Genomic DNA, 23,216 nt, shown 5'->3' on the forward strand with positions numbered 1-23,216 from the left:
GTATATGAAGGCCACATCCTGTGTGTATCTGATCATATGGAGCCAAATAAAAATAAAAGGATTTAAATAGAGCATGCAGCCACTGTATGAAGACAAATAGAATTTTAAAGAACATGTTTCTGTGTATTCAGAGGCAGCGCAAACAGCTGGCTGCATAAAACCAGCTTCCCTGTGACTGAGCAGAAAGCAGCAAATTTTAGTGAGCATGTGTCCCATGGCTGACTGAATCAGAAAGGTACCCACTGCCTTGAATAGCTGGAGAGCAGTACAAGTGTCTTGCCTGGCCAACAGACCATTTAATAGTGCTTCCTCAAAACTGCAGGTGAGTGGAGTGATAGAAAACCAGCACTGAAAAAAGATCTCCTCTCAGATGTGACAAGCTGACTCACAGCTTAATAATAATGCTGAGTACCTAATCCAGTATGCTACATTTTCATTTATACACAATTTCACTATGAAGCTAACGCACAGCTACTAGAAAGTACTAATTAATATTATCGCAGACGTAAAATACATTTTAGCAAGATGAAATGACAGACCTTCTTTCTCCAGTATTAATGATCATTAGAGCATCAAAGCGTCTACTACTCCAAGTTGGCTTCTCATTTCTTTAGAAAACGAAGTAAAACAAAAATGACGCTTAACACATTAAACAAAAAGTATGCTATACCTAGTCCTCCCAGGGATGTAAAGCTGTGTGATTGCTTAACTTGCAATTCATGTGCTGGTTTTGAAAAAAGAATTAATTCTATTTGACTGGAAGTTGACACTGGATAGAATATGGGGTCAATATATTACTGTATCAGCCACAAAGAGGACAGAAGAAAGAGGGAAAACACAACTATGAGGAGATACTTTCTGCTTTTCTTCTCTTCCCAGGAGGAAAGATGTTACTGAAGTCAGAGGAAGAAAGAGAGATGAATTCTACTTTCCTGAGAAAAAACAGTAAAGGAAATAACTTTCATGTCTTCAAGTAAAGGGTACTGCAGGTAATTTAGACTGACGTACCACCTTTTTCTACTTGCTGGGGTTAACAGGCAAAGAGGTTAACTCAGTCTCATACACTTTAGTGCCCTGTTAATACATTACTAATAATAATTTACTGTATCATACACAGACTAGAAGAAATGCCTTTTCTAAGCATCAACAAAGAAATGGAGGAGGAAGGGACAGCATTACAAAAGGTAGGACAAATACCTATTAGAAGCCTGGTTCTCGTTCATCTTGACAGCAATCTAAATCAATCTAGTGCAGCACAGGGGAGGGTATAATCACATAGGAATGTACACTTTGGATCTAATTCTTTGCCAGTCCAATCGTTCAAAGTTCCTGTTGCCTTAAATGAAGGAGAGTTGATTCTAGAGCGGATGAATGAGCACCAGCAGATACACACTTCAACTCCAAAAGATGTGACTTCCACTTAGTAGTTAAGGTTTAGGTCACGCTGTTTGCTTGCAACAGGCAGAAAAAAAAAAAAAAAAAAAAAAATCTGTTTTCATGGCTAAAAAGGAGTCCTGTTCAAATGACCTTCATATTTCTGGTTAGTACTGAAACTATCAGGACCTGTTCCCTGTGCAGTTGTCTCAGCTTCTGACAGGGGGCAAGCACACTGGCTGGGAACATGGGGAAATTCTCCAGCACCTAATAAGGACTGAGCTCACTTCTGCAAGTCACAGAGCTAGCAGTCCATCTTTCCTCCATTTGATCACCTGTCTTTATGAAAAACATATATATTTAATGTCTCTAGGATCTTGAAAGCTTGAGTTACACTTGGTTGAAAATCAGCAGCAAGCAAGTTCACATTAGGAAGAGATGGATGGATGGATGAAGAATGTGAGTACTTCAGACACAGTTTGTTAGGAAAACACAGCTACCCTGAAATAAAGAACTGAGCATGAGGAATCAAGCAAATTAAACCCTACATGCCCAGTGAAATATCTGTCCTTATGGATGATCAAACTCAGCTCTTCTTTCCTGGGAAAACAGCACTGCAGCACTCAGTCTCTGGGAAGGAGGATGCAGTTTTTGTCGTACTCTACTAACCTATTCAGACAGTTCATAAAAAGAATGAAGAGATAAAGAAGAAAAAACATGTTTAGCTTTATTCAGCTCTAACAGCTCAGGGAAACACTGTGGGGAAATGAAGGGGAAAAAAGAGAGGGGGCAGGTCTCTATTCAGAATTTAATTTTGCCATTTAGCTATATGAGCTTTTACTGGTAGAGAACAATATGAAGTAATAATTCTGCTGGCTGAGAGTTCTGACTCCTGAAGAGATGCATTATGTGAATGCTTGAATAATTGCACACTGAGTTTAGGTCAAGCAACTTGTCTTTGGTCAATGCTATATTGTTTCAAGGCTTAAAGAATTATACCTGGACGCATCACGCATATGGCCCTTTCCCATCTCTCATCTGACAATTAAGAAAGTGAACTGAGAAGTGAATAAACCTCATACATCATTAATGTTTTTGATAACAAAACATAAAGCAAGCAACTCAAAATCGAGTTGTTTGTACTTGTCACAAGAAACTAGAGATAAAAAAAGCTTCATAATATGTACAGCTTGGGTGTAGGTTATTAACACTAAAACTGTGGTATCAGCGAACAATATAGCCACCAAATGTAAGGTTCTGAATTCTTCAGTAAATCAACAGCATCTGCTGTCTTTTCAGTCTATTTTTATCTGTTTGATCTTCTATAAATTTCTCCCTTTGTTCTTAAGATAGAATAGTAAATCAGGAAAATTTTGAAGATGTTTTCCTGCAGTTATAAAGCTGAAATGCCTTCAGAAAGTTGCCATTAAAAGATGTGGTTCAGATCTAGAATGTCTGTTGGAGTGCTTCTTGCCCTCACTGTTGAAATATCAAACGCTGGATAATGTCTCAGGTAGACCCCTCGACACTGAGATCCAACTTGCTATTCAACTTGAGAGTTAACAAATTCTACAGGGAATATGAAACATAACTTGTGAGAATAGCAACCTAAAACTATGCAATAAGGGCTCATAGGATTATGAACTAGCACATAGACTTTCCTCTCCCCCTTGGCAGATTTCCTGGGATACATGACTTGAAGTACTCTGAAACTGTATATAGCTCAAAGTGTGACAGATTAGATGCGCGCAATTTTTTCCTATACCTCACAACATTGCGGGTGGCTGTTTTCCCTTTATCTCTATCCATTGCCTGCTGCAGCCACCACCCTCTCACACAGGGCCTATGCCTTCCTGCAGAGTCTCACAACATCCAGAAATACGACGGGTGAAGAGTGACCTGCTTTTCCGTTCGTGGCTTTTGCTTGTGCCTGATCAGAGGAAGCACTAAGCCCTTTCAGCTGCATCTCTCTATCTACGGCTTCACAAGAAAATTCAAAAAACTTTGAGTTATGCTGTGCTGAGCAATAAGCCACCTACATTTCCCATCTGAAATGAGATCAGCTCCCCTCTGACACATGACGTTATCCTTCACAGTTCACCACTGTAGTCAGAATTACTCTATACTATTACAAATTAGCAACACAAATGGTTAGGAAGTCAGAAAAAAACAGGGAAAAACTTAAAACTGACAGAGTGCAAACATGGTACATCTTGTAGTTTTATTTTAACGTGTTTAGAAAGTTAAAAATTCCCCCTGGTTTCTGGCATGATATGCTGTCCTATGGGACTGCCTCTTTCTCCCATCAGACAGTCTGAGTTTACAAGCATAAAGATGCTAATAATAAACAAGTAAAGGAAATGTTTGCACTTACAGTATCATATTGGGCTCTGAAGTGTAGCTTTAGAAAAAGCACACAAAAAAAGGTAAACCTTTGCTAGTCATGTGCTGCATTGTTTTAAATGCTGATTGACTGGCAGATCATGCAGGGACTGTGAAGGCCCATTGCCAGCACCATGGGGACTTGATATTTCTCCTCGCTAACAACGAGAGCACTTATCTCCACCTCTGAGCTCTCCTCCCAGCCCCTTAGTGAAGTGTAGTTTTAATCACAAAAATTTCAACTTTTTTATCTTTGATTTTAAAAAAACCAAACCAACAAACAACCAAACAAAAAAAAATACACAGTTTCTTACCAAAATGTTCAGATTAATTTGGAATTTAGTAAGATTGTCCTTCTCAGTTCTCAAGTGAGAGCATATTCTGGGAAGAGCTTAATATTGACAAAGAACGTGTGAATAAAACAGAAGCTGAAAATAGCTAGACTGCTAAAGCAGAAGTTGCCTGCACAGTCTGGAAAATCCCTCCATCATTAGGAGTTCTTAAGGAAAGAGCATAATGTTGGTTGGTGGTTGTCATATACTGGAATTGTCATCAACAGCACTGCATGGATATTACCACTGTTACCAGTTCCTGAAGGTATGGGAAGATTGTCATATGCAACTATGCAGCTACATCAACATGTTGTGTATGAAAACACTCAACAACTCCTTCTGTATTTTTTCTGCAATTCAGAACTGGAGCTACAGCTCAGCAGAACCCCTGCAGAAAAAACTCTTATATACTAGTAGCAGTTACAGGGTTCACTGAGACTTGTATAGGACTTTGAGAAATTAAAGAAATTATAGGTACAAACACAAAGACAATCAGATGCTTTCCAGGAAACCTTACAACAGTTGGTAATTTTTCAGCTTTTTTCTTCTCTACTTAATAAAAGTCTTACATTGTGCTAATTTAGTTCTTGAATGCTAATATATTTATCTTTCTTCAGGCTTGAGATGTACAAAATGAATTCTAGAAGAAAAGAAGGAAGACTACAGCAAGGAGCTGTGATGGCAAACTACCACTAGGGAAATAAAAAGATGTTTTTCTCTTATGTTACTGTCACTTACATATTGCCTGCTCTTTTCGATGGGCTAATGGTGTTCTGCTCCTCAGCCTCAGGGTCATCATTAATGCATGTTGTCCTCACACCACCCTCTCAAAATTACCAAATCCTTTCTCAACCTTCCAGTAAGCAAACTTTCTGCAGGCAAAGCCCACTCCCAGTGGAACTGAGATCTCCTCTAGAATAAGAATCAGGAAGGCTGTTCACAGGGTTGGATGCAGTTTTATGGCACAGTGACTACCTCTTGTTTGCTTTGGCAAGAAAGATATGGGCAGAGGTCCTCTTCATGTACAGGATTCCCTTGCTCCCTGAATCTTCTGACTTGCTCAAATACAGAGTAGATGTGGGGGTCACAGAGGTTTCTTTCAGCTGTTGCTCTGGAAGCTGCAGAGAACAATTTCTTTCTTCCTTTCTAACCACTGTGCTCCTCAGAGACAGGTGGAGCTTCAGAGGCATTTCCTCACCTGGGCTAGACAGATCTTTCCACTGGAAGATAATCTGAGACAAAAGAATGCTATCTGAAGACTCTGTGAACCCCCAAAAGACAACTTTTTCCTAACTATAATTCCCAGAAAATAGGTTATTCAAAGCACCTTCCTCACCTCCCTGGTCTGCATAGCAGCCTTGGAGAAACACTGGTTTGCACTTTCTTGTTGTTGAATTAGCACAGGGCAGTCTGGACACACATCTCCATCGCAGCTGGCTGGGCAATGCAGCAGATAAAACTGCCTACCCTCCCTGCACACTACTCTTGGGGATGCTCAAGCAAAGCCTGAAGGGGAAAGGGTGGGCACTCTGCAGGGGTCTGATTTATAGCAAAAGAGCTTTCTTGCACAGGATATCATAGATATAATCAGACTGCTAAGGAAACTGGTTTCTCATTCCTTCCAATGGCTGTTACTTGCTTTAGCATGTATCTCGATACACTTTTCCAATTCCTAGATATCAAAGTGCAAGGCAGTCTAGAGAAAATTTGAAGGCAGTAGTAGAGACAAAGAAGAAGAAATCCCTCTGTGACCTGTCCTTTTTCTCCAGCACCTCGCCCACCCTCAAGCTGAAGACGACGTGATTCTGGTAGAGAAAGCCAAGCCCATGGCATGAAGCCCCTGCAAGAGCGTCCAGCTCCAGAAGCAGCAGCTAGGATGGGAGCACAGCAGTTTTCCCTGTGCATATGGTCACTGTATGCCAACAACAGATCTCCTGAATTAAAAGCCTGGAACAGGAGAGCCCACTTGGTGGATTTCACTCCTCCATACTAATCACTAGGTTGATAGTTCCAGAAGATGGGAAATAGATATCAAAATTATTAAAACTAGGTAACACACCAGATACAATTTGATTCAGAGGCACAAGTAGCTGATGACCAATATTTTTCTTAAAATAACAGCAATTACTTTTTCCTGTTGAAAAATTTGATGAAATAACTTAACTTAAAGGTCTTTGGCCTTCTTTCAGTTTGTAACTAGGATTTATCCGCACCTCTCCAACATCAGGTGCCATTGCCAGCTAAGACAATGGTGCCTGGAATTGTTGCAATCCTTCAAAGCCCAGGTAGGGTCTGCATTTACGTGTTAATCTGGCTAAGAAAGGAGACTGACTTCACACTCACTTACCCTTTATTCTCTTCTTCCGCTTCTTTAGCCCATATGTGATTGCCTCCCAGTTAAGCAAGAGGGAAATATGGTGATACAATGAAGGGATTGCTTTACCTTTGAAGAGTTTCAGAGAAGCATAGCCACACACGTGAAAATGTACTACAGAAAAAGGATGATGAATAGACATAAAACGTCTGTTACTTCTACAATGCATACCCTGCCAGTCATTGTGACAGGTTTATTGCTGAGTTTGAGCCCAAGAAGTCAAGCAATTTGGAATGAGTATTTTTCCTTCATTACAAAATGGCAAACATCCAGCCCAATAAGGAGATTCTGTTTCACTTGGACTGAGGTTATGAAGGTTCTTGGAGCTGCCTCCCTATAAAAAGGTAGAATCAGGGGCATCGCAAGCTGATTTAGTGAAATTATCTCCATCCATCCCACAGGGAACTTCCCATGTTGTGCTATCTTCCCTGCACTTGCAGCAAGGCTAGAGAAGAAAGCACAAACACAGAAGTGCTAATGCAGTTCAATGGAAGAGCTGACATGAAATCAGTCGCTAGGCTGGAAGAGTGTAAACCAAAAGCAGGTACATTTCCAACCCTCCCAGCCTCTGTGGTCAGCAGGTACACAGGCTGGCAGGCAGTGTAACACCTGTAAGAGCTCCTGGAGCTATGCCTATTTTTCTTAGATGCAGCGAAAGAAGGGAACAAGGGAGTATATGACAGCTGAGAGGCAGGTGTATACCGGCAGGGGTGAGGGGAGCAGCTGCTACTGCATATCACTGGGGACATAATTTACTTACAGTACAGCACCACTGCTCACCTCCTGCCCGCACACCGAGAGCCATCATCAAGCTCGTGTCTTTCCCTGCCTTCATTGCTAGAACCTTTCTTCCCTCGGGCCTCTCAGAAATGCACTGAGAACACAGCAGCTGAAGAGATCTCCCTTGCCACAGGTCTGCGCTCCTTTTTCTTACATCCTTTCACCAGCTCCTCTTTTCACCACACTTGCCCTTGTCCTTAAGGCTCAGAGCTCACCTTCATCCTACATGTCTATTCATGTTTTCTCCACTCTTCCCCACCTTCACTACACTAATGGTGGGAGCTGGCTATTTATCCTGCCCTCACACATTTGCCTTCATGTTGTCCCCCCCACACCAGCATCTTCTGTTACCATAACCCTCTGCTCTTTTTCAAATCTCTCCCCAGAACTGATACTTGCCTAAATAGTTTAAACATAAATTGAGAGCAGACAAGTAGTGTCGATTCATATTTATTTAAAAAGAACAAAGGGAAAACGGTTGGTGGTTTGCAAAAGCACAAAGTGCATTTGACACCCCTGTCCTACAGTTCACTCTTTGTACTTCTGAAACCTACAGTACCCATGCACAGTATGATTTTAGTTGGGTTACAGCCCTTCCGTATCTTTGCTCTGTTGCTTGTGTTAGATTATCAACAACTCAAATAAAGGCCCTTCCTCCACAGGGGAGACAGCATATCATGGATATTTTTTACAGAAATTAAAACAAGAGGCAATGAGGTGGCAGTGGGCAGGCTGTACCTGTGGGTCATTTTTAGTATCTCTTCTAGTAGTACCTCTACCTGTTTTGCAATTTGGGTAATCAAGGATCAACCAAGGACTCTATTAGTTGGTGCTGATAATAGTACTTTACACTCAACTTATACTGGTGCTCTGTTTACCTATAAATTCACTGCTCTACCAGAATCTAACTCATCTTTCTGTGAAACGCTTTCATTACCCACAGTCTGATAAGCACTAAAGAACAAAATTCAACTCCATATTACTGTTATTTATGCTACGATTCCTTCTGTCACAGCTACTTTATCTGGATTTGCAACCACCATACCGTAGAGATGTGCTCTGCAGCGGCCCCCGCCCAGCTATCACAAGCACAAACAAGCCGTTCAGTGCTCTGAGTCACAGCGCCAGCCCACTGCTCTTTCGGGCTGATGTCATTGCATCTGCGCTTCTCCAGCTATCTGAGCAGTCTGGCTCTCTCTGACGATGACAACTAATAGAGGGAGAACCTGGAATTTCCAGGTCTTGAAGAGGAGGGGAGGATGGCTTTATTACTTTGGATGTGGTCTCCATCAGTGCCCCTAATCCAGAACAGAGCTGCTGAAGCCTAAGATTTATTATTTTATTAAAACAACCATAGGCAGATGATATTTAGTGGTACTGGTACTAAATGCTGCTAATTGCTAATGCAGTAGCATTGCTAATCCCTAATCTTGTTTCTGAGTGTGAAAAAGTTGACCCCATTCATCTTCCTTGCTCCTGTGATTAGAGCCTATCAAATACTGAATGCCAAAGCTTATGACCGTTTGAAATACCTTAATGCTCTAGTTTGGTCAGTTTAAGGACTTGGGAATAAGAGGTCAGCGTTATCAGTGAAAGCAAAGCACACATAGTTAGAAGGTTCCCAGAAACCCTTAACCCCCAAATCTACTCTTAGGCTTGTGAACCTCATGTGGATCTAACCTGGGACCCCTCTCTCGCCAATAACATGAAATACATTTAGTGATGAATGTGATTTGGAAAACCATTGTTTGTGGGGGATATATGAGAGTTGATCCTTACCTTTGATACTCAACCATCAGCTTGACCGAATATCTGCTAGTACTTGTCTCACCAGCATTAGTAGGTACTGGATCATGCCTTATAACAGTGTCTTTTAGCTTTGAGGATTTATCTTTGTTAATAAATCACTGAATGATGCTATGTTGAATGAATAGTGGCCAGCACCAACACTTTTCACTTGCACTCCTACTTACAGCTTAAGGAAAACATTCTGGGTCTGTCTTTGTTCAAAATTCCTATTCCTGCTCATCACACCCTCCACCAACTCCCCTTTATTAATCACAGATAATTTCTAAAAAAGAACTGTTGAGGGTTTTTGGTTTTTTGTTTGTTTTGTTTTGGGTTTTTTTGTTTTGGGGTGGTGTAAATGTGAGAAGTCCTATAAGTAAAATAGTAGTTTCTATGCTAAATAAACATAATATTATTTTATTGTTTTCATGGGTTTGCAATGCTTATCATAAACACTTTGCTGCATGTAAATATGTTCCTTAACTATAGAAGCATCCAAGTTTTTAGATACACAAACTGTCTAAAGTAAAAGAGAATACTAGAATTTGCTGTTTGCTACGTGGCAAACAATCTAAGCAGTAGTATAGTACTTTTCCTCTTGTAAAAGTAATAAACACAACACATGATCAAAATCTCTGAAAAGGACCTGCTGAATTATCCATGCCACATAATTCCCCGCATAGATATCATCTTGAAGACATGTTGGGTTTTTTTGATTTTTCTACTTTAATTGAAAGCTTGCTCCAGAATCTCATTACTTATATTTAATATTAATTATTAAACAATTATTAATTAAATAATATTAATTATAAATACTTAATATTAAATATCTAAACTTCTAGACAACATTTATTCATGGCCAGTTTATACCTATTTACTCTTACATCAGCACTTATTTGCCTTCAGTTTGAATGCCTCTTGCTCCCTTGAGTTTCCCTCCCTATTGTCCTAGGGACCACTACCACATCTCCTCCCTGACTCTGTTTCGGCAAGGTTTGGTGAGCCAGATTCTTGCACAGCCTCAGTTTGGGTTTTTTTGGGTTTTTTTTTTGTTTGTTTGTTTTGTGATTTTTTTGGTTGGGTTGGTTTGTTTGTTTGTTTTTGTCTATATCAGAAATACCTTGGAGTAACCTGAAATCACATTTGCCTTTCTGGTTTTTTTCTGGTTTTTTGTTTTGTTTTGTTTTTTGGTTTGGTTTTGTTTTGTTTTGTTTTTTAACCATATCACACACAGCACTCAGTGAACAACTAATATGGACGGGTCCTCTTCTTTCTTGATTGGTAGACTGTTGGAGAAACCAACAGAAATACGTGTATTCTTTAGCCAAGGGTTTGATCTGTTTTCCACTACGAATTTCAACACATTTCCATGTTCTGTTGCACTCTTTCTGTACTGACAACCATTCCTGTCTGCATGTCAGTGGAAATTCCATAGGCATCCTCTTATTCATACAGCCCAAGCCATTACCGAAGAAGCTAATGAGCAAACCAATTTTTAAGAGCTTTGGTAGGAAGTTCTAGCTCCAGCATTTTCCAATACTAACTTATTTTGAATCTTAGCCCCTTTTCTATTCATCTCTATGTCCCTAATCACCCCTCCCTGCTTTTCCCTTCTTACAGCCTTGCGTACTGTCATGGCACCTACTCAGGTTTCTGCCCGTGTCCTCTCTACCCTACCATTCTCTAGTCCTCCATCCTGGCTCATTAAATTTTGTGTTACCTCTGCATTTGCCTTTCTTTTGTCTCTGGTCTCACGCCTGGCATAATCTCTTTCCTTGCCCTTCATATTGCTGTATCCCTGTCCATATACATTTCTTTATTTTCCTGCTCTTCTAACTATGTATAACTTCCCTCTGTCATTTTCTGTACTTTATACTTCTTCTGCTTACATTTTGTTGTTCCCACATCATCCCTACCCTGACCACACTCCTTCACTCTAATATTCCTCTTTGGTCTTCTGACAAACCCGACCCTTGACATCAGACATGGTCAAACTTTGGCCTGGGCTGTGAGGTGAGGCCCTGCAGGCACCAGGGTCACAGAGCAGTCCAGCTGCCTGTGGGAGGATGGACCCACTCCCCAAGCAAGAAGGCACACCCAAAGCCACCAGTCAGCCGCTCCCCACCCAGCCCAGAGTGAACCAAGGGAACACCGGGAAAGCCCATACACCATTTCCCTCCTGGCTCCCGATCCTTTTTCGTACATCTGAGGAACTACCCTGTCACTCCCTGCGCTGTGTCGTGACTTTGGTGCACAACTTACAGGGTCAGGAGGGTTAGTTCCCCCACTCTACCATGGCTTCTGCCATACAGCTGCCATTATTGACTCCCCTCCATTTCTATACCTCATTTCATTTTCTGCCTCTCCAGTTTCTCAGATCTCCTTTACCTATCATCTGACTCTCACATATGCAGTGAAGGCACAGCTGCTTTGTTCACCAGCACACCTGCACTTCATGTTCACTGGAAAAAACTGCATATTGAGGACAATTCAACAGGGACAGCACTCCTGCCGTATGTTAAAGCTACAGGTGGAAGCATTCATCTCACTGAATCCCAGCCTACCTTTTGCAACATTGGAACTACGAAAATAGCATCTCTTCTTGATTAAAACAGAAGTTTTCAAGGGTGAGGACTAGAGCTCAGGTTCAGTTCAGCAGCCCAGGGAAATCCCCTTTACACCATATGGTAACAGAATAAGAGCAGTCAGGCCAGGTCTCTCAGCTGGCAAGAGCCAGCCTTTACACATCTTTGTGGAAAAAGTGTTTCAAAGTGATAATTAAGCAAACTAAACATAACTAAGATTTCACACTTACCCTTGCAGTGAAGTCCACAGCAGCACCCCGATTTAACAGCAATGTAGCTACGTTGATATTTCCATAGTGAGCAGCTATGTGGAGGGGAGTGAACCCACTCTGGAAAAACAAAACAAAACAAAACCAATAGATACTTATTTTTTTTATATCTCATCGGCACTCCCAAATTTGTATCACATCACTGACAAAAGCTAGTAATAGGAGTCTGCTGCAAGTCACCATTCCAATTCTGTACTAGTTTTCACTCACTGACATTTATTTATAGACTCTCAGAGAGCCTAAATAAAATCATATTGCTATGCAGGAGGGAAAAAAATTAACATAATTATTCTAGAAGACCAGAAGTAGGATAAAACTTTCAGTTATTCCAGAAAAACAACAGCAAAACATTTGAGTATTAAAGCAATGATCTGTCTTTTATAAGAAATTAATTTCTAACCAGAAATATCTAGTTGTTGTCGGTATTATGTCAGTCTTGCAAGTTAAATCTCTTGGAGATTCTTTGCAGAAGTTCATATACAAGTCATTTAATGATATTTGCTAACTGTTTTTTATAAATTCAAAGTAGATGCAAATGAAAACAACATCAAAGATGATTTTAAATTATTAATATGGATTTTTTTTTTCCAAGGGTTAGTACCATAAAGATCAGTCTCCCACTGTGGGCAATCACACTGGGTTATGTTCAGACACTGCAAGTTACCACCCTAATTAGAAGATGCCTTACTGATAAAATTACTTCAGCAACTTATTTTCATATTTAAGTAGTGTTACTTCCTTTTAAAATAATGCTAAAACATGCAGCAATTCCATCAGTCCTGCAAAGTATGAAACCTTATGGGAACTAGATGCATTTCTAAATTGTTAGCAAGCCATGCTAGCTGCCACTGCCTTGCTTGGGGAATTTTGCAGATATAAAACCACTCTCAGATCATTCTATTTGCTGACACCATCAAGGTAAGTGTCATGCAGAAGCCTAGAATCAGACCTGGATGCACAACATGACAGGGTTGTCTGCAGCTCTTAACACATCTGATAAACATATGCTCCATGAGAATCCCTGAAAACTCCATCTTACATAATCCGGCTCTTTTATGATGGCAGTTAGTTCCCAAGAATGCTTACTCTTACTTTTAAACCCTAGTTTCAGCTGCAGAAAGCCCTGGTATCTAAACTACAGTCTTCTCTAGCACATGCTACTTCATTTCATCTGAAGCAGGTATCTATCCTATAAAAGGCGATGCAAAAAGGAGGAGGAAGAAATGATGCAGCAGCACTAAGTCATGGAAGAGTGATGATGCATATATATATTTATATATACCTCTGTTGTTCTATTCACCATCATCTAGGTTAACACATTTGGAAGCAAAGAGGGGGAAAAAATGAACGGTTAGTTCACCACTGGTGATATGGATGCAAAAAGCTTCATGATTGCTACGTGGCATGGCAGCTGATGACAGCACAATCGGCACACAAGGAAGCTTGACTGAATGGAAGCTGAATGATCGAGTATTTTCAATGTTAATTGTTACATGTTTACCCAAGTTCTTAAAGTAGCAATTGCACAAACAACTAATCAAATGACTTAATTGTACAATACCTATAGCACACCACTGCAGGAGTGGCTTTCGTTCCCAAGAGAATAATTCTAATAATATTTTGCTTATTATTTTCCATTTGCAAAGTTTCTACAGGAGAAATTAACCCTGATTTAAACAAAAAGGGAATGGGGGAGAAAGAGGCAAAGGAAGCAAAAGAAACATTATTCTTAATCACACACTATAGGAGAAAGTTATTTGTAACTCTGCAGCAAAATACTTCACAGTAAGGGAGATCTTCACTGTATGTAATACGTGTGGTCAGCACTTAATAGCATCAAACCTATTTTCTTTTTACAACTGACCTTTGACTCCACATCAGCATTGTGGTCGTTCTGCAGGAGCAGAGCTGCTGCCTTCGTATCATCCTTGCGAGCAGCGATGTGAAGGGCAGGAAGACGAACTTTTCCCTTCGTATCATTTTCAAGCAGCAGTGAAACCACCTGGTCATGACCTTGCTGCAAAGCTACTGCCAAAGGCGTGAAACCATCCTGCAACATACAATGGGGACTCTCAACACATGTTCCAAGCTTTCCAGGGGGTGGGAAGGGGAAGGGAAGAGATCTCAGCATTAGTAACAGTACTGGCTCCAATTCAAATGTAAAGTATAACATGGTGCAAATTAAAAGTACCCTGCAATGACACTGAAATTGCAGTAAAGTGTCGGTAAACTAGGTCCCAAATGCTCAAAAACGCCTTTCTGGCACTCCAGACTTAAACATAAAATTATAAGACACAAGCAAACAAAACCAACTGAGACTTGAGAAAAAAAGTGTTAAATTACTCACGAATTAAGTTATGTAAATAAGTGAGTATATAATAAATTGTATAATTATATATAAAGGTATAAAAATCTCAAATATTAAAATTATAATTGTTAATGATGTCTCCATAGCAAATTATCATCCATTACCCCCACAGCTATGGGTTATAATCTACATTTTTTTAAGGAAAAAAAACAAAAACAAAACCAAAAAAGAACACCAGCTCTATTCTCTGATATATTTTATATGTTGGTTTAAAATCTAATAATATTTGAATAGGAATACCACTTCTCCAAATATACCAATTATTTCAGTACAACTTCCATTTATGAATATTTATATAGATGTGATGGACAATCCTCCTACAAACAGAAATTATTTCCTTTCAGACTAGCAAATAGCCAACCAAAGTAGTGCAGAAAAGGGAACCTGAAAAACAGAAGATTTTTGTTTAACAGATTTTAGAGTGGATTCCTCAAACACATGAAAAGTACAGTCTGAGATGTTTTTATAATTTTATTTTTATGGATTCTTAGAAAACTAAAGAGTGAAAGAATTGTCATTTAGATTCTGCTCCTTCCGAAACATTTAAGTAGCATTTCAATCCAGGAACACATTCAGCTTGGCCTAAGATCCCATAAATCACAAATGCAAGTTACTCTACTTGGGATATTTATTTATTGCATTTGACTCTCAATCAATATAGCCAAAGCTTATGTTACCAAACTTCATAACGGTTTAGTAGGTAAACACCTTCTCTCACTTTTCAACTACTTCTGTCATGGTGAAACTCTGTAAGCGTGAAATAAAAGTGCAGCAACGACACAGAAGAATGTAGATCCTCACACTATGTCAAAATGACTTTTGGAACTAATAGTAATGTTTTCAATAAGGAATTTCTCTCTCCAGCTTACCAAACAAAGACCACCTTAATTTAGGAGGAGAAACAGGAGGAGTTCTGAAAAAGAACATTTTTTCAAAATTTTGGAGGGGAAAAAAAAAAAAAAAAACCACCAGAAAAATCAGTGAAATTCCTTGGGTCCTAACAAGCTTTTTTTTTATGATTTTTTTTTAAACTCATTTAACCACAGCCTTCTCCTTTGCCTCCGGCTCACCATCCTCCAGCAGCAGGACAGAGCTCTGGGCTGTGGTCCTGGGCCGCGAGCGGCTCCTGGGGTGAAACAGCAGCATAGCCTCAGACTGCAGGCAGAGAGCAGCACAGGGTGTGAAAAATGCTGTGTAGCTCTGAAGGCCAAAAAACTCCATGAGCATCCCCACAAGAGCGCTCTGGGAATACAGCTATGCTGTACCTGCAGAAATGGAGGCTCGTGCCTGGAGAAACCTTGAGTGCAGCAGCTCGCGCCTTAGTGACCCAGAGACATTTGCTTCCTGGTCTATTCCAGCCAAAGGCAGTGGCACAGTCAGCCGCTTCACAAAGAAAAGTGGTTTAGCTGTCTACAATGTCTTTTCTCATCGGGCTTTGTCTTCTGCTAAAAATGCTGGGAACAATAATATAAAAAAATCCTAGGAACACCTTTTCTCCTTTCCTTAGGGAAAACGGAGTGGACAAATGGAAAGGAGCACTGCATTTCAACCCCAGAACAGCTGCCATCCCCTATACCCCCAGCTTCTTAACTCTGATGAGAGTTGCCCTTCATTTCAGTGTGTGCAGAGATCACTGTACCACGGCCAAGCAAACTGCGACCCAGAATATTAGCACCAACAAGAATGCATTTCCACCACATGCTCTCTGAAGATGCCTACCCACAAAAAGCAACTGCAAGCAAGTATCATGATGTCAGTACTATAATTAGCAACTGCACTTTAAAACATAAGGCAAAGCACAGTCCAGAAAAGACAAAACCCCCCAAAACTAAAACCAATTAAAAATAAATAGTTGGTTCTAATTTTTTATTTAGCTCAAAACACTTTTGTTAGAGTTTTATTTTTAATGAATACTTAGCTAAGTGGCAATAATTTAATAAAGGCTTTTGCACTTACAAAGATAAAGATAAATCAGATTTATATGAAAACTTGGACCAAGAGAAAACAAAAAAGCACCCATAAGCAACTATCACAAACTAGTAAGGCAATAAAGGCAACATTGTTTTGTAGTCTGGTATCTTCAAAGGAATCCTCCATCGATAAAATTAGATTGCATCTTATCACCAAGCTGAGTTGGAGAAAAGCTCAGCCTAAACTGACATACAATGCTCAAGGGAAAAACAATACAAAAAAAAAAAAAAAAAAAAGAACCAAGTATCCATGCACAATTTTAAAAATTTCTATTTTCAAAAAAATCATACAGTGGCAAGAATATTTTCAAAAGTCTGAATCTATTGTACATCTCTGGGGTCCTGTGACTTCCTTGTTTCCAAGTTTTTACAAAGAAATAGAAATTAGTGTTCTGAAAACTACGATTTTTCAATTAATTTTCCAGATTTAAAATATTTCATTTTCCTATTTCTTGGCTTTCATATCTTTTCCAGAAAAGCATTTCCAGAAAGCAGTTTCTGATGCACACCTCTAGTTATATCTAATTTTTAGTGATTTTGAAAACATAATTTTTATCTATTTTTTACAGTGCTGACTTCAGAAGAGAAGAAAAAGATTCCATACATACATCATTGACTTTTTCAAATAAGTATTATTTCCTTCATGGAATCAGTTCAGATAGAGCAATCAGAATTTAATAAATATTAGAGAAAGCACATACTGAAATACCTTTTTTTTTTTTTGGTAGCAAAATCTTGGAATTAAGATAACTGAAAATTCATCAGATTAAAAACCTATCTCAATGCAGTACATTCAAGACTATTAACATCTGCTATTCTTTTTCCTTCCAGGTTGCCTTGTTTGAGTTAGAATTACTTTTTAAAACACGAAATAAAAAGTGTTCTTCTAGAAAGATCACAGAACACCTTCAAGGATGGACCTTGCATCTTTCTGTCAGCTTGAAATTATCACTGCAAGACCAGATGGGATAACTGGGTGCTACAAAGAGGGTATCAACATGGTAATAAATGCAGTTCAGAAAATAATCCAAGCACTAAGTAACCCTGGGTTTTCCCTGATATCCCAGGGCTGGCTCCAAAGCGTAGGTAGTTGTTCTTGCTTTATGGTTGCCCTCCACATTACTTAGTATTTTTAATGAAAGCACAGAGAACTTTTATATTATGCAGACAGCTTCCCTGTTTGAGCACTTAACCTGAAAGATTAACAGTTATGACTAAGATGCATCTATTTTTAGAACTGTTTCTAGTTAAAGTAATTTTTTATTTTAGAAATGGCAAGAGATGGTTTAAATTGCTGAAAAGCCAATAACTCGGTATTCATTAGCACACTTCACAGAAAGAACTTTTTATTCGTCTTTAATTTTGTATTTAAAAGACTAGTTTGACATAAACTGGCAAGAATCACTGCTGAAGCACATTTTACTTTGTTCATAAAGTGTGAAATTCAAACTTTTACCTCTGTTGCAAGGCTTTGACTGGCACCATTGTCAAGAAGAAACTTAACAACCTCCAGGTGGTTTTCTTGGGCTGCCATATACAGTGGAGTGAAACCATTCTGAAATAGGAAAACAGGAGTGTAAATACTCCACCAACATTTCATACATACTACAGATCTGCCAAACTCAGGTAGATTAGGAGGAAACCAAGTAAACTGCATGCTCACGTGTCAGTTAATGGTATGATCTCCCCTGATTTAAATGAAGATAGGAGAAAGGTAATATTTTTTTAGAAGGCCACAGCAGAATCTTTCAGCTGACCAGACACAATTCCCACGGCTAAGTGAGAATACTTCCTTTTACATCTGTTGTGAAGTCAAACTAAAAACCAGTCTGGACAGACTTGGTAGAGATGAGTTATGATTCCCAATAAATGCAGCCACAGCAATGGAAATGCAAAATGGGACAGGCAAATACAATACAAGTCTGTAGAAAAAGCAGGGGCAATAGTTCTTCAGAATACTTTCCAATTTTCTCTCTTCTCTCCATTAGCTTTGACTTCTCTTTCACTTGTGCCAGCTACTTATGCCTTTTGTCTCCTCAAAGAGCTGCCTTCTGAGCACAGCCTGCTTGTGGTCACTGAGCTACTTTATATTTCAGGCACCAGGAGATCGTTGGTTCTCAGTAGTCTGAGACAGAGGTTTATCAGTGTTTCCGACCACATTAGAGCATTTCTCAAATTATGCTTAAGTGAGTGATTTCAATCAATGCAATACAAGTATTAGAGGCTGCAGAGCTTAACTCATTCTTTGGCTAGTGCTTTCCTCTTACTCTTGTTTTTGCCTTAACTGTATACATGTCGTAGCATTTCAGGAATTGAATTTTTGGGTACTAACATTAAGATAATGTATTTTTCCCTATTGTTCTATGCATTTCTGAAATTCACAGCTCTGACATCACTCACAAAACCAAAACAGCAAAATGGAGTCATGAAACCTGTTCTGGGTTCAAGATACCTCTAAAGGAATTTATAGAAGTTGCTGATTTGCACCTGAAATTGCTTGGCTTTCATATAGCACTGCACGTCCCTCAGTCCAACAGAATCATGAACTAGTGGCAAATACATTTTATAGTAGCAACTTAAAATGTCCATATACTATTGACTGAGCAGTTTGATACTGCTGAAGCAACCAAAGCAGCATCAGCAATAAGAACAACAATCCCTTTCTCCTCTGATCTATCATGATATGTGTTTTTACCCTTTGTACTCCAGCATTACTCTTTGTCAGACATATCGCTGCTAGAGTTTGCCTGATCCCTTTCCTTATGGTACCAGCATAGGTGATGATGCCAATAAATATTTTGGCCAGGAGGTCACTGAGGTTTCAGTGGGTTCTGTTAGGGCCCTGTCTGTCTTCTCACTGTCTTCCAGATCTCATGCCATTGGGTTTTCTGTGAACCTCAGACTTCTCTTATTAAGTACACTTCACACAGAATCAGCTGCAATGGGGGCAGCAGCTTCCCTCTTCAACTGCTCCCTCCTAAGATCCCCCCAGACCTCTCATTCTACCACACACCACTTCTGGTGATTACTCCAGAGCATAGGGAGGACAAGGAGGAAAGGAAATACGAAACAGAATAGGAGGTAAGGGCTAGTTAAAAATAACAGGTAAAACAGAAGAGAGATTTCATCTGGCTTAAATAACAGAAAAGTTAAGGAAATGCTTCCATATGACTGGGTTTGGCTGAGAGTATCAGCACTCTCTCGTCTGCAGTGTAGCCAGGGCAGACATTTCAGCAGGGTCGAAGGTGTGGGGGGAGCAGCTCAGCAATTTGGCTAGAAAGTTACAAAGAACACTGTCCTACATTTTGCAGGAAACCAACGGAGCCAAACAGATGAGCTGCAAAGAGTTTGGTCATATATTTGCATCAAAGAAAAAACATTAACATTCCGGGCTCCAGAGAGATGAAGTGAAACTGCAGCCCAAGACCTATAGCAGTGAATTTCGGCTGAGTTATAGCAGCCACAGTGAAAACAGCTGAGAGACATCTGACTGTCACAGCAACAGAGCAGAGTTGCATGGCACATGTCCAACACAGAGCACGCAGGAGAGTGCAGGTGACCTGAGGCCGAGCATGCATGCAGGCTTCACTGGCAGCAGAGACAAATAGGAGGTCAGAAGAAAGGACAGTTGGAGAGGAAATGGCGTGAACTGGATGTTTGATCCAACAGGAACTTTACCATCAACAAGACACTGAGCAGCTGTGAAGCCACATGTTTACAAGGCTTGCACAGGCTGCAAGGTCTGTTACTGTTCCAGTATTTTGACAATTTTGTCTCTGTTCAGTAAAGCATCGATACAAGCATAAAGCAGGCACTGAGGTCCTACAGGAGCCAAAGCCTAAAGTTAGCAATGTGGTAAGGCACTCTCCAGAACCAAGGCCTAACAGTTTAGTTACTGTACAGCTAGAATTCTGCTTAACAAAAAACAAAGAAGCTAGAAAGAGCTTGCTAAGGTACCTAATATGTCACATTACAGGTTATTATAGCGAACAGCAGACTCTGGCATTTTTCCCTATCATTTCATGGAATGCTCAATATCTATGTACTAACTCAGTTGGAAACAAAGATTAATTTTTTTAGTTTCAAACATTTGCATTTAGAAAGGAAGCAGGAAACACTTCCTAATTATTAGTTTCAGAAAATAATTAATAGGCAAAAATTCTCAGAACCAAGTATTATTAGCATTTGGAGGCAGAGCAGAACCTTTTCTCCTATGTTAAATTATTGTAGGGTATTCAACACCTTTCCCCCCAGACTTTGCCTTTTCTTCTCTCTTTAAAAAGGGGCTGACATTGCCAGAGATCCACAAGCCTAAGGAAAGCATTTTGCCTTCGGTAGTAATAAATAGCCCTTACAAGAGGTACAAAATTTAGACTCAGTAAAAATCCACTTTTTTTTTTTTTTTTTTTTTTGAAGGAAAGGAAGATTTCGTTACAGAAGGTCTTACATCCCTAACACTGGCACTGTCAGCAGAGTAGAGTTGTTACCTTCAAGGGAAGAGAAGATAAAGCCAAACTCACAGAAAACACAGTCAGCATCAAAAAGAAAAACAAAACAAACATTTGGGTGATCTCTGTGGGCATGCCAAATTCAGCAGAACTATATTCTAAGCTTAGGAAGGCTCAAGTGATGCTTGGTACCACGGACAAAGCTGATCTAGGGGCAGTTTGGTAACAGGGAGCTCCAGGGACCTCCCAAAAAGACTAATCCCAACTAGGGTATCTCACTGCCAGGTATTCGTGTGGAATGGCCAATATACATGTCTCTCAAGCAAAGACATCAAAGGCATCCATAATAGGGGACGAGGAGAAATAAATCTTTAATTCTCATATGTTAGCAAAATAAGGGTAGCATGTGGCAAAACCTTAGGGTGTATGGGCAATGCAGTTATATAAAATGTTTACAATCTCAGATTATTTTTAGTTTCAGGGATGAATAGACAAGTTCTCAAACACAAGCAGAAAAGATCCTTTCAAAGCCCTCTCAATTTCTTTAACAGGAAAACCACTGGAAATATTTCTGCTTTGTTTTACTTCTTAACATTCGTGGAAGATTTTACTTAAAACTACTTTTTGTTGTTGTTGTTCTCTTTAAATTCAAATTATATGGTGCCTGAAACCAAATATTGCTGTATCTAGCTAGTATAAAAGAGTAAGAAAGGAGAACCAAGTAGCTTATTTTCTTTGTCCAGGTGAAGGAAACAGGAAATATGGATCACAAATAACTAACATTCTTGAAATAGATTCTATTAAGCATTTTGTTCATATTATTTGAGAGACCGTTAAAAAAAATGTTTCTTTAAAATGTACATTTTTAAATTTCCCTTTTTAACAAACATTTTCTATCATGCCCACATCTTTATAATGCAGCAGAATGGCAATACTGGGCCAGATAAGAAGACCATCTCTTAATCTGATCCCCTTTCTCCGACACTGCCTGCCAGCCAGCTCCTGAACAGGGAGAACAGGAGTGGGGCAGGCATGCTGAGACACCTCCTATGGCACAGCCACCGGCCTTTCAACAGTCGGTGGTTTATGCATTTTTTGAGCCAAAGTTTTTCTCTGTTTCATTTTGCTGCTTTGCTTTTAACACCAGCACTGTTTTCCGTTATTTCAAATTTTCTATAATTGACCTAAATAGTCATTCAAAGGACTTGACCGAACTTAAAAGCTATGCATAGGCTTGTAGTACCTCCTTGTACAAGGAAAAGGGATGAGCTCGATTAAGCCTGAGACATTGAATTATGTGAAACAGGATCCCTTTCATTTGAACAAGTTCTCTCCCACTCTCCTGTTCTATCAGTATCTCTTCTGACTCTGTAACAATTAGCAGCTCATAGGACACTGGAGGGCAGATCTAAGGCTGAAGGGTAAATGCTTAGCTGTGCTGCCTCTTACACAACCACTTCCAGTATCCTGCAGACACCTCTGGATGTGCTTCCACTTTCTTCATCTCCACGGGTGTGTGCCTGTGTGGCTTCTGGACGGTTTAAAACAGAGATGTTACTTCTATGCTTTCTCTGTTGGTGAATGAGGTGGGCAACTCAGAGTTAATCCCAGCTGATGGTTGACATACCATGTGGGAAAAGACCTGAACACAACCTGGGATTTCACTGCACTGTCACGCCTATGGGGGAAGACAAGACTTGATATGTCCATGATGCCTCTTGGTACACTCTGACCACCCGATGAGGGGTAGAGCAGAAGGGGGAGAGCTGGAAGCATTTAAAGTTTTAATTGTATGTTGAATTACAAGGTGGGAATGAACTCAGCACTACATTCACTAAAATGCCTGCTTCAGTAATAAAATGGCAGCTGTGTGTTTAAACTTTATCCTTGCACCTGTTGTTGGTTACCTACATGTGTGGAACAGCCAAAAAAGAACGTTTTTTTTTGTGTTAGCAGGATTACATTCATCTTACTGACTCTATCAAACCCTATTTTCAAGAGCCAGCATTAAAACAATGAGATCTACCAAATATACTTACTAACATTATAGTTTATAAGGGGAGAATTATTTTAATGCCAGCAAAGGTTTTTATAATACCAAACAGAGAAATATTACTTTACCTGAGACTGTGCGTTGACATTGGCCCGATTTGTAACCAACACTTTGACAACTTCTGCTTGTCCAGCAAGGGATGCTATGTGCAATGCTGTGTTTCCTTTCTGAAATGAGAGAGAGTGATATTTGAAAAGAGTCCAAAACTTGAGCTTGAATACATGACACAGTATCAAGTACATGTTCCACTTAAAAATATAGTATTTCTTGCAATAAAATACTCTTACTGAATACTTCTAATGGATAAGTTATTCTAGAAGACATGGACAGAAACCAAGACAGGAATCTACAATTTGTTCAGTATATCTCATCCCTAGTAACATGTGACATTTACTATAATCTAAAAGGTTTCTGTTAAACAATTATTGAGACCACTTCACCAGTGGAATATAGGCAATTACTGCTGCAGTAATGTCTGTAATCAGTTGGCCGA

The 23,216-nt window shown here is 39.6% G+C and overlaps 1 protein-coding gene across 1 annotated transcript in view; it reads right to left on the bottom strand.

Annotated features, from left to right (window-relative positions):
* The window catches only part of ANK3 (ankyrin 3), a gene marked incomplete at its 5' end in the record, with an annotated part of 212,243 nt that overhangs the window by 127,431 nt on the left and 61,596 nt on the right, over positions 1-23,216 (bottom strand). Inside the window, 4 exons of the mRNA XM_082309097.1 lie at positions 11,846-11,944; positions 13,749-13,934; positions 17,679-17,777; positions 22,792-22,890. Of these exons, the coding sequence (XP_082165223.1) occupies positions 11,846-11,944; positions 13,749-13,934; positions 17,679-17,777; positions 22,792-22,890 (483 nt within the window). The remainder of the gene's footprint in view (positions 1-11,845; positions 11,945-13,748; positions 13,935-17,678; positions 17,778-22,791; positions 22,891-23,216) is intronic.

The sequence above is a fragment of the Platalea leucorodia genome (assembly GCF_965183815.1).
Source record: "Platalea leucorodia genome assembly, chromosome: 4".
Taxonomy (NCBI): domain Eukaryota; kingdom Metazoa; phylum Chordata; class Aves; order Pelecaniformes; family Threskiornithidae; genus Platalea; species Platalea leucorodia.